Source organism: Arachis ipaensis, chromosome B1 (genome assembly GCF_059453495.1).
Source record: "Arachis ipaensis isolate K30076 ecotype BB chromosome B1, ASM5945349v1, whole genome shotgun sequence".
In the NCBI taxonomy this organism is placed as follows: domain Eukaryota; kingdom Viridiplantae; phylum Streptophyta; class Magnoliopsida; order Fabales; family Fabaceae; genus Arachis; species Arachis ipaensis.
Window position 1 is genome coordinate 141,139,394 of NC_142436.1, and position 13,031 is coordinate 141,152,424.

Below are 13,031 nucleotides of genomic sequence, written 5' to 3' on the forward strand. Positions count from 1 at the left end.
ATTGAAACAAAATAAAATTTAGGAGTATTTTCTATATCTTAACAAATTTTAAGGACAAAAAAATATACTTTATCCTAATAATAATAATATATATTTTTATTTGAGAACCGTTAGATGATTTGACATGTTTAACTAAATTATTATCTAACGATTCTTAACTATCAATTTTATAGACAACGTGTTAATTGATTCATTCCCTCTTTTATAATCTGCATGCAATATCTCATAATACTCCATAGTTTGCACCTATTACAAATTATTTAGTATTCCATATCTTTCCTCCAAATTTTTCAAAACATTAAAAAGATAAGTTGAAGAGTGATTTCAAATATTATATTTAGGATGATCTTACTTGTGGAGATATGGAGCATACCAAATAATTCAAAAGTGTGCGTCGAAAAACCAAATTCCAATTCATCCTTCAATTTCGCCACTCATTTGAAATTAGAGGCCACTTTGACCTCAAAGAACTGCTAGGAAGATATTAGATTGTAAATTTTGGTGGTCCAAACTATTCAAAGATGCAAACCACTTTTGTAATCTTACATCAATGTCAAAAATTTGAAAACACATTCCAAAGTGATAAATTGTCCCAGCAACCTATGTTGATTTGTGAAGTTTTTGATGTTTGGGATATTAATTTCATGGGACCATTTTCTAGTTTAAATAATTTTTTTTACATCTTGTTAATGGTTGACTATGTTTTAAAGTGGGGTGGAACTAATTTCAATCCACAATGATGATGCTAACATCACTGTATCTTTTATAAGAAACAATATTGTTTGTCGTTTTGGGTCACCACAAGCAATCATGAGTGACTAAGGAACTGACTTTTATAATAAGAAAATAGAGACATTGATAAAGTATAGAGTGGTTCACAAGGTTGCAACCACCTACCACCTCAAACAAATGGCCAAACGAAGGTGTCAAATAGAAAAATCAAGAGTTAGGAGATGCTCTATGGACATACTAGACTACTTACAAGACACCAATTGGAATGAGTTCATTCTGGATTATTTATGACAAAGCTTGTCATTGTTCACTGAAAATAGAGCACAAGGTTTATTGGACGATGAAAGAGTGCAATATGGACTTAAAGAAGGTGGGCACCGAGAGGAAGTTTCAATGGAAGGAATTGGCATGCCTAAGACTAGAAGCCTATAAAAATGCTAGACTTTACAAAGACAAAGCCAATATATTTTATGATCTTAACATTCGGAGAAAAAATTTCTTGGTTAGTGATGGAGTGTTGCTCTATAATTTAAGACTTTGGTTGATGTCGAGCAAATTGAGATCAAGATGGGACGGGTCATATAAGGTGGAGAAGGTCATGTCTTATGAAGTAATAGAATTGAACCACCTTCAAGCGGAACAACTTTCTTAGTCATTGGACTTCTGGTGAAACTCTACTACAAGCAACATCACAATAAGGAAGTTGAGGTATTTTTCTTGAAAAATACATCCAAAGAGATGCATTGAAATTTATGAATGTCCAATTTAAGAATAATAAACAAAAGTGTTAGGTGGAAGACATCACATCATGGTAATATCTTTCAATCTCTTTATGTTCGTAGATTTCTTTATTTTTTGAACCACTTTAATTTTCATTTGCTTGGTTATAGGTTTAATTTGCTTAATTTTGATGTTAGAATTTGTTTTAGAGTGTATACATGTGTTAGAATATGTTAGAATGTTTCTTATTCCTTATTTAAAAAAAAAGGTCAGTAGCGAATCGCTGCTTGCACAACCTTTTTATGTGCGCGCGAGACTAGTTAGAAGCAAAATCGTGCATGCATGGCCCTTTTGTGCACGCGAGACCTTGGTTAGTGTGAAAACCAAGGTTACGAGAACCGAACCGTTTGTTGAACTGAGTTTAATGGTTCAATTAGAGTCGAACCTAGTTAAACTGGTTTAATTAAATATACAATAAAATTATTAAAAATTCAATATATAATTTTAAATATTCAAATTCAATGATTTCTAAACTAATAAAATTCAAAGTTTTACAAATTTCACTTAACAAATTATTCATATTTTATCATTAAAAATTCACAGAATAAAAAATCTATAATTAACTTCTAAATTCTAATAGTGTAATCAGCAATAATATTCATCACATCAGCAGTAAAAATTTAGAATAAAAAAAATTTCAACAATAACTTCTAATAATCAAGTAATCAGCAATGATGAAAAATCATAATTCTAAAAATTGGACTGGTTTGACCAGTGTAATTGCAAACCAGACATCAATGTTATTAAGCTCAATGTCAAAAACTGATGTCCTTAAAATTGGCTAAAATCGATGAACCGGCCAAAAACTAGCTAGTTAGATTGAATTGGAATCCAACTGGTTCTCATGAAGCGACGTCATTTTGCGCGTTGTATGTTAAGAAAAAGAATGCACTAGGTTCTCCTCAGTCCTCACCCCATTACTCCGGTGCCGACTGCGGCGGAGACAATAAACGCTAATGGAAGGTATCGATCTTGATTTCAAGTTTCAACGGTAGAAGAAACTAGAAAGAGAAAAGAGAAGACCAAGAGGCTTTGTGTGCGAAGTGTGAACTGAACTCAGATTATGATTTTTTTATTTTGGATCCAAATCTAGATCTAGATCTAAGACTGTTTAAATAGTTTGGATTAAAAACTAAACTATAAAATGGATACAATTTAGTCAATGTTCTGAAAATCGGACCGAATCGATCGATCGGTTGTGGTTCGGTCCGCTGAACAAAACCGCTATTTCCAAAACCGCCAAAAAACCGTTGAATCGGCCGGAAACTGGCCGGTCAGATCGAACGGGACCGGCCGGTTTTTAGTAAACGCCGTTCGTTTTCAGTTTTAAGGAAAAAGGGGAACTTCGAATCCGACTCCCCATCTCTCCTCATTCTCACGATCTCACCTCACCTTCAAATTCAATAAACCTTCAGAGCTCTTCCCTCAAAAGTAACCCTAGCCTCCTCCACCGCCGCCGCTGTTCTTCTTACTGCTGCTGTCCATCGCGCTCACGATCTTCGTCTGTTATTCATGCTCCAGCCTCTCTCCTCATTCGCCAATATCCAGCTTCTTCGTCGTGCTCGTTGAGTCGGTGTGCTCCAACCCCAATTCCTGCTCACTCGCGCTTCGCCCGCCGTCCCTCGCCGTCCCTCGTTGTCTGTCGCCGTCAACATTAAATTTCAAGTTTGGAATTTAGGTAACAACTTTACTCATCTTGATTCAATGCAAATGTTTTTGGCGGATTTGTGGTACTAGATTTGGAACCAAATAAAGAAATTATTCTAAATGAATGCCAGTTTAGAAACTTGGCAACCCATGATCAGAAATTACTTAGTCACCCAATGGTTTAGATGACTACACAGTTAAAATTTGTGTCTCTGTTTCTGAATGTGTTTGGGAGGGGGGGATTCATCACTGGTTGCTGTACACATACAATGTGAAATTACTCTATCTCATGCTAAATACATTCCTACAACTAGTTATAATGCACTGAGGTTTTGTTAAAATTGTTCTGAAAATCTTGATGAGTAGAAAAAATTGTACTGTGTTGTTTGTGCTGAGGTTTTGTACTGCTACATACTTGGGATTCAGGGTTTTTGTTGATTATTTGTTGATGATTTATTTGAGTCTTCCTCCGCCGCAGTCAGTGGTCGCTTCTTTCTTGTTCCTTTTTTTTAATGCTCTTTTCAGAAATCATTGAATGTTTTATGTTTTTATTGAATGATTATCTGATTAATGATTATTGATTAGCTCTGACTGCTCTGTTATGCTGTTGTTGTGTGGTTTATGATTTTTTTTGGGTAGTGATATGCTGCTGGTGATGTGGTGCTTTGTGTTTCTATTTTGTGACTTAATTATGCCTAGATTGTGACTACTCTGTTCTTGCTGTCCTTTGAATGCTGGAAATAACCTTAGAAATTATTGGTGAATGTTCTTGCAGAAATTATTGGTGAATCCAGAAGTAAACAAATGCTTCTGATATCATTTTGATGTAGTTTCATAGATAAATTAGATACAGTTGTTCATTCTGTTGTACTTATTGTAATGAAAGTGAAAGAAATGTCTGTATAGGCAAAGTTATGACTCTGGAAATTGACAATTTTTTGCACTTAATTCTAATATTCTTTTGTTATTATGAGAAAGGAACATGTAAAGTAGCAATTGCAGCACACTTATAAACTCAATTAAGCACTAAAGTAACGAGAACCATGTCACAGGAGCCGATATGTTGAAGCAATTGAAACTAATCCATATATTGAAGAATGACTATCTTGTCAAAAGTTGCATCTATAATTTAAAACAAAGGCTCTAAGATAATGCAGCATCACAAGATATATTCAGTTAACTATGAACTATCACTGTCCAGCATATAATTTATTTATTATTTTATTCTAAAACGGTTTTTTTGGTTAAATTACGGTTGGACCAGTTGAATCAATGAACCAGTAAATTAGTGACTAGAGCAGTTTGATGACCGGTTTGGTTCTCAAAACTTTAAATTTAGTTTGAATTTTTTTCATTTAATACGAGTTTTTTTTTAATGGTTTGGTTTGGATTGGATTTAAAATCCAAAATCTGAAATTTTTTGCACAGCCCTACTGGCATGCATAAGTGTCAAATATTCAAAATAAATACATCTAAGTATCAATTAACGACAATTTCTAAATCAACACAATAACAACGGAAAATCATGAAACAATTTCAGCAAAACAAGCAATCCAGAGAAAATCATCAACAGAGTCAAGCATTATCAAATCTTTCAGCAACAATGAGCAGTTCAAGTTCAACAACAGCCATCAATAACAGTTAAGTATTTTTCAAACACTTTCAGTGATCCATAGTCTAATAATCTAGTCTAATCCTATCTTAACCACCTAAATCCACTAAAACAGACAAATAAATCTAACTAAATTCTAATAACTAACTAAAAATTAACCTAAGCAACCTCAAATTAACTAAAAATTAGCCTAATTTTTCTTCTTGATCAAGTATTTCTTTTTCATCTTTATTTAGTCTATGTGGATGTTCTTCTTGATCAAGTATTTCTTTTTCATTTTTGGGGAAGTATTGAGTTCTAATTTGGTTGGTTAATTCCTAAATGCATTATGTGCGTTTAAAAATTTGCAGCTGCTGAATAATAGAGTTATCAACTAGAATGGTTAATTGTAACTTTAGTAGACGTTTGGATTTTTACCCTGAGCTGTGATCCGCCATCATTATCAATTTATCACAGTCGAGGTTACTAATTTCCTTTTTTTTTTTTCTATTTCAGGTTCAGTCCCTGGTTGAGGTTGATATTAAGCAACTTCCCGAATAGATTGATATTATGGAAGCAATTTCGGTTTTCGAATCACACTCTCCATTGGAGGCTTTTTTTAGTTCGCGCAACACATTAGCCTCACTAGCTTGTAGCCCCTTTCACCTCATCTTCTATGATGTTCTTCTTCCTCTTCACTTTCTTTTCTCGTTTCTCTTTCTATCTTCACCTTTTAACGTTAGCAACCAAATAACACAAATATAAGATGACACTCTACATGCCATTGTTCAGGACATGTTCTACCTTAAGATCACTCACCCAGCTCCATGCCCATCTTATCGTAACTGGACTCCACAACGACCCACTTCCCTCCACAAAGCTCATTGAGTCATATTCTCAAATGGGTTCCCTCCATTCATCAAGGCTCGTTTTTGACACCCACCCATCTCCTGATTCCTTCATGTTAGGTGTCCTCATCAAGTGTTATCTCTGGAACCACCTTTTTCACCAAGTGGTTTCACTCTACCATAGTCACATTCACATGGGTAGCTTCGTTTTTGTGTACCCTTCTGTTCTGAAGGCTGTCTCTGGTGTTGGGGACTTGGTTACTGGAAGAAAGGTCCATGGTACGGTGATTAAGTCTGGCCTCGAAGCAGATGCTGTAATTGGAACCTCGTTGTTGGGTATGTATGGTGAATTGTGCTGTTTGGATGATGCCCAGAAGGTGTTCGATGAAATGCCTCAGAGGGACTTGGTTTCGTGGAGTTCTGTTATCTCTTGTTATGTTGAGAATGGAAGGCCCAGTGAAGGGTTGAAGATGTTTCGCCGGATGGTTTCGGAGCAAATTAGTCCTGACAAGATCACTTTGCTTAGTGTAGCCGAAGGTTGTGCTAAAGTTGGTTGCCTGAGGCTGGTGAAATCAATCCACGGGTATGCAATCAGAAGTGACATGGTTGGTGATGCCAGTTTGAGTAATGCACTTATCATTATGTATGGCCAATGCGGTCACTTGCAAAGAGCAGAAGGGCTCTTTAAATTCCTCGCTGATCGAAGTACTGCCTGTTGGACTTCTATGATTTCGTCCTATAATCGAAATGAGTGCTTTAGAGAAGCACTTGCGAGTTTTATCCGGATGCAGGAGTCACAAGTGGAACCAAATGCAGTGACAATGATTAATGCTCTGTATCCATGTGCTAGATTAGGCCGGTTGAAAGAGGGGAAGTCAGTTCATTGCTTTATTTTAAGAAAAGCAATGGATTTAGGAGATCTTGATCTCGGTCCTCCGCTAGTGGAGTTTTATGCTGCATGTTGGGAACCAAGTAGTTGTCATAAACTTCTTTATATAACTGAAAATATTGTGTCATGGAATATACTTATATCGTTTTATGCTAGGGAGGGTTTACATGACAATGCAATGGTACTCTTTGCTAATATGTTGGGTAAGGGGTTAATGCCGGACTCATATAGCCTAGCAAGTTCTATTTCAGCGAGTGCGAGCATTGGTTCGATAGAATTCGGACAGCAGATACACAACCATGCCATGAAAAGAGGCTTCATAGATGAATTTGTTCAGAACTCCTTGATAGACATGTATTTAAAATGCGGCTTTGCAGACTTGGCATACCTGGTTTTTGACAAGATTACAGAAAAAAGCATTGTGACATGGAACTGCATGATTTCTGGGCTTTCTCAGAATGGGCTTTCGGTAGCAGCACTCAAACTATTTGATCAGATGTACTTCAATTGTCTGAAAATTGATGAAGTAACCTTGTTATGTGCAATTCAAGCTTGTTCCAATTTGGGCTATCTTGAGGAGGGAAAATGGATTCATCATAAGATCATTGTATTTGGTGTACAGAGTGACCTTTATATTAATACAGCCTTGGTTGATATGTATGCCAAATCTGGAGACCTTCAAACAGCCAAACGAGTTTTCGATATCATGCCAGAGAAAAGCGTGGTGACATGGAGTGCCATGATTGCTGCTTATGGTGTACACGGTCAAATGATTGCGGCTGGTTCACTCTTCACAAAAATGGTAGAGTCAGGCATCAGACCAAATGAAGTAACCTTCATGAATATCTTATCTGCATGCAGGCATGCTGGATCAATGGAGGCTGGAAAATTCTATTTCAACTCGATGAGGGATTATGGCATAGAGCCTAACATAGAACATTTTGCCTCTATAGTCGACCTCCTAAGCCGCGCTGGCGATCTTGATGGAGCGCACAAAATAATTAAATCAATGCTCTTCCCTATAGATTCTAGCATATGGGGAGCTCTACTTAACGGATGCCGAATTCACGGTAGGAAAGACCTGATTCGACAAATCAACAAAGACCTTCAAGAAATAAGCACAGATGATACAGGGTACTATACGTTGTTATCTAATATATATGCCGAAGGAGGATACCTCCAAGAATCCAGAGCGGTGAGAACAAAGATGGAAGGGATGGGACTAAAGAAGGTTCCTGGGTATAGCACTGTTGAGGTTAATAAGAAAATCTACAGATTTGGAGCTGGGGATGCTTCTGAATGTAGAGAAATTTACATGTTTGAAAAACACTTACGAAGTTTGGGACAACTATGTGACATTGAAGGCTATAATAGTATATTTTCTGAGGATTATAATGTTAAGAGCTTGCAGAGAAAAGCTAGTAGTTATATTTGCAATAAATTGGTCACACTTTAGAAATAATGGCATACTTTAAAAACTTAAGGACCTTTTCCAAAACCTTTTAGAAGTAGAGTCAAACTTAACCTTTTGTTATTGTTACTGATTGATGCTTGCTTGATCATACCTAGGTAAATTACATTAACCTCCCTTGTTAAGAAACATTACACTCAACATGCGTTGTTGATCATCCCAAAAAAGAGGCCAATGTAATGTTTAGTGTGACATTCTATAAAATACAAGAATACAGTGTGCTATAATTTAAATAAGATATAAGATATATTTACAAATAGAGAGGTAGCATATGTATATCGCCTAACTCAAACGAGGTTAGCACTAGTTAGTATTATGCCTCATAAGATGGAGAAACCCTAAACTTGAACCAATCTCTTGCTGCATCATGCTAAAGCTTTTGTCACATGAAAGATGTTACTTGGACAAATTTCATCACCAACTATTATGTGAATGTTACTGCAAGTTTTTATTTTTTATTTCTTTTCTAGTATTCCGCTTCTATTTATAATATATTAAAAATAAACTAAGGTAAACTTATGCCTGAAGGCAATTAAAGTCATTTTGCAATCCTTATTTTCGTTATGCTGAGAGCTTTTGTTTAGCATGATAGTCAATTTTGGATCAGTAATTTTGGGTCTAGTTAGTAGGAACTGGTTGGGGGTAACTTGCCTCAGTAGGATTGGTGGTGTTTGGATTTGGTCACTAGTTTGGTCAAGAAAGGTGCTCAGAAAATAACACTTAGTATTGGTGATGGGGCCAATGATGTTAGCATGATTCAAGCTGCTCACGTTGGTGTTGGCATAAGTGGCTTGGAGGGGATGCAAGCTGTGATGGCCAGTGATTTTGCTATTGCGCAGTTTCGATATCTTGCTGACTTGCTTCTTGTTCATGACCGGTGGTCATATCTTCGAATATGCAAGGTGTTATATGTTTGCTAATTATACAGTTGTTTATGTGACTTTTTTCTCCTGTTTCAGTGTTTGTAACACCCTTGAATTTGGTTGTTTCAGGTGATGACACACTTCTTTTACAAGAATCTCACATTCACTCTTACCCAATTTTGGTTTACATTTCAAGCTGGGTTTTCTGGCCAGAGATTCTATGACGATTGGTTTCAGTCATCATATAATGTCATCTTCACAGCACTGCCTGTGATCATTGTTGGACTATTTGACAAGGTGGCATATTATCTCCCTCATTATTTCTGATAACAACTCAACTTTCAGGAAATAAAGTAATAGAATTTTAGTAGCACTGTCTAGTGTAGAAACACACACCATTTGCTTGTTCCCATTGCCTTAAGTGTTTGACTAGTATCACCTTTAGGGTAAACCCGTAATTTCATGCTTTGATTATTTACTTGTACCTTTGCCAGGATGTCAGCGCTTCTCTGTCCAAGAAGTATCCTGAACTATACATGGAGGGAACAAGAAATGAGTTTTTTAAGTGGAGAGTTGTGGCTATATGGCCAGTTTTCTCTGTTCATATCTTCTCTGTTCATAGTTTACATAAGGATGCATCACTTTGGCATGAAACATTACATACATTGATTGTCACAAAAAAGAGTCCTTTAATCAAAATATCGATGTTATTACCAATTTCCACTTTCAAGAACTACATACATTTTACTATAGATGTTTAATTCGTGATAGTCTTTGCTGCATTTGCTTTAATTTAATGATAATCACTTTCACAAGATAACCTTTTTATTTTTTCTGTGTCCTTTTTTATTAATGGACACTTGCATCTATGGTATGAGTGGACTAATAAGGAAGCCGACAACTGAAAAGAAAAGCACACTGGGTTTGCTTTCGATTCACCTGGTCGCGAGTCATTTTTTGCCGCACTGCTTGGTGTATTTGCTCCAACAAAGGCATGAGATGTTGCAAGACGTGCTAGCATGAAATCTCTCGGCCAAAGATTGGACATAAGTAATCAGACAACAAAGAAACTTGGAGGAAGATGCTTGTACATTGACCGTAGTTTTGGTTTTTCATTGAGAGGCAGCCTAGGATTGTTACACATGTATATTCCACTATTTTAGTTTCTCACATCCATATTTTTCCCCCTAGAAAAAGAAAAGTGTGAATCAATTTTCATTTGGAAAAGATAATTGATTCTCCAATCTGGAATACCTTTGCTTCCAGGCATAATCAAAATTCAGAGCCTGTGACAAAAGTTATGCTTAGTATTAATATAACAAAAGAAAACATAAACTTGGTGTTAAAGATGAGGTTGGAAAGGACGAAAGGTCAAGTTGGAGGAATATACGAGTAATGATTTATTAATTATCCTTCTCTTAATCCTACAACAAGGAAAGTATCATATTCATTCAATACCTTGCAAACATAAGAAGGCATAAACACTCGTTTTAACTTGTGGAAATTAGAGATCCGATTAAGAGAAGAAATAACCAGACAAACCTTGGAAAATCTTCTCATCTTTTATCTAGTGGCGGAATTTTCGTTAATCCGACTAAGATTGAAGTGATTTTTAGCTTGTCTTACTCTGCTACGGTGTGGAAATTTTCTCTTTTCTTGATTACATAGGTTTTTATAGGAAGTTCATTAAGGACTTTAGTAAAATTGTTCTACCGCCTTCAAGATTGTTCAAAAAAAAATGTCGAATTTGAATTTAATAAGGATTGTAAGAAAGCATTCAACAAGCTCAAGAAAGCACTCACCACTGCGTAGTTCGGATTGGAATCCATAACTTATGCTTCCAAAACTTTTAAATGTGACTCAATTCAACTATACCACTAAGAAAAAAGAGTTTTTACCTATTGTTTTTGCTCTTGACAAATTTAGACTATATTTGTTAAGCTCCAAAATAGTGATATATTTGAACTCTTAAAGTATAATAGTATATATTAGAAAATCAAAACCTAAATTAATTAGGTGGATGTTGCTCTTACAAAAATTTGATTTGAAAATGAAGAATAAGAATGAGTCACAAAATTTAGTAACAGACTACTTGAGTTGCTTTGAGAAAATAAAGTGACTCATTTTCTATCATTATATTTGGAAAAAAAATTAAATTGATATTGAACTTTGTTCAATTTAAAATTATCTGAAAAAGGGGGAGTACTGATATTAATATTTTTCTAATACATGTTCTATTTTTTCTCCTTATATTATAGGAAGGTTATCAGGTGTACCCGAAATACTGGTGTTCCAGTTGTTTTAACCGTTGATCTGAATTATAAAAAATATATATAACATATATTAATTCAGATTAACGGTTAAAACAACTTGAACACCAATATTCCTGAGTACACCTGATAACTTTCCTATATTATAATATCAAAATATAATACTAACAAAAAATAGATACATAATGAAAAAGTGAAACCAATGTTATAAGACTTCCAGGTTGGTAGTACTTTTCCTTAACAAATCAATGAATAAAATGCATCTTTATTTTTTATTTTTCCTACCCAAAAACGTCTTTTCAAATTCAATGGTATATTTAACATGTCATGATGGCAATGTTCTCATTCAAAAGTCAAAACTAATTAATATTGTCAAACTCAAATATCTGAGCATATTCATTTGCTAGTGGAGGAGCTTTGTGAGACAAATTAGAAAGGCATGTGTGACACAATTAACCTAGCATGAGAACTATAGGTGAATTGCATAAGTCAATCTCTAATATCCAGAGTTTCTGGTGTAAAAGGTGAAATTTTTTCACTTGAGTTGATGACTTGAAGCACAAGTGAATTTTAAACGAGTCAGTCAGATAAAAGCGGCCAATATATATTAGATGAAATAAGCATGGTGAATTTAAAATGACCAAATCGGAGAAAAGCAGATAAATAATTAACTTATGTCTAAAAAAAGTTTGAATTACAGTTGTTCAACGAACATAAAAATTTCATTCCGATAAATTGAATGTCGTGACTCTCAATGAGAGCACAATGTTAGTATTCACTGGATCAATACCAGTACTCTTCTTGAGTTAGGAAGAAAAATTTTAAATTGAACTAAGTTTATTATTAATTTATTAATTTTTTAAAATACAATAATAATTAATTTTTTTATAATCTTAATTCATTAAGTAATTTAAAATAATAGTTAAATTAGTTCTTAAAAAATGAGTTATTATCTAAATTTATTTCTAAAAAATGTTATCAATCAAATTATTTCTTAAATATTATAAATTAATAATTTTTATGTTTATGTTACTAAGTTAATAGTTCTATTAACGATTCATTGATATTATAAATTGTTAACTAATAGCGACACCTAATGTGTTTAATTAGAGGCTAAACAAATATTTTTATAAAAATCTATTAATTTAGTTTATTTTTTCAATTAAATAAACCTTATTCCTAGTATAACCTAGGTGTCATGTATGATGTGAACGTTTCATATCATTAATTGTTAACAAAATTGTTAAGTGAGTGATTGAATGACAAAAATAATTAATTTATAATTTTAAAAAAATCAATTTAATTGATAAATTTTTTTAAAGATTAATTTGAAGAATAAATAATTTTTTAAGAATCAATTTAACAATTAATCCTAAGTAATTTCTATGGACTTAACTAGTGATTCATCTTATGAAATTACATGTCAATTTTCACCTCAGATAAAAAATAAATAAATAAAATTGTAATTTGCTAAGGATGCAGATTATGTACCGAGTCAATATTACTGCCATCATCTACCAAGTCAAATTATTATAATAAATAATAATGCAGATTTAAATAAAAATTTAATTTGTATTCACTGCCTATCAAAATTTTTATACCTATTTCGTCCTATATTTCCCTTTAAAAACTATTGCAAATAAAAGTTTAGAACTGGGTTGGTTATAACTTATAACCCAGTTGTTGCATCATTCATGTTTGTGCTTCGGACACCCAAATATTAGATAATAAATATTAAAATTTAGTTAATATGTGTCCTCATGTACCAAAATTAATATTGATAAAAGTGTGGAAAGTTTTTATTTTAATATATGCATAATAAATATATTAAAAACTTAAATTCTATATTTTTATAAATATTTTCTTAAAGAATAATTTTAACGTATATCTTTAAAACATATATTAACTAAATTCTAAATATTATTATAATTTAGCATCCA

The 13,031-nt window shown here is 33.8% G+C and overlaps 1 protein-coding gene across 3 annotated transcripts; it reads left to right on the plus strand.

The window, feature by feature from the left end:
* The first annotated feature begins 2,779 nt into the window (after positions 1-2,779).
* LOC107636151 (putative pentatricopeptide repeat-containing protein At1g69350, mitochondrial) lies at positions 2,780-7,949 on the plus strand. 3 transcript variants are annotated; one of them, XM_016339677.3, is made up of 3 exons: positions 2,780-3,190; positions 4,700-4,799; positions 5,267-7,949. In XM_016339677.3, exon 3 carries the CDS (start codon positions 5,517-5,519, stop codon positions 7,941-7,943), a length of 2,427 nt encoding a protein of 808 aa, XP_016195163.1. In that variant the 5' UTR covers positions 2,780-3,190; positions 4,700-4,799; positions 5,267-5,516; the 3' UTR covers positions 7,944-7,949. The 3 variants fall into 3 exon arrangements, 2 of the variants coding, with proteins under 2 accessions (XP_016195163.1, XP_016195170.1); XR_015902529.1 differs by lacking the exons at positions 4,700-4,799; positions 5,267-7,949 and adding an exon at positions 3,935-4,129; XM_016339684.3 differs by lacking the exon at positions 4,700-4,799.
* The last annotated feature ends 5,082 nt before the right edge of the window (positions 7,950-13,031 follow it).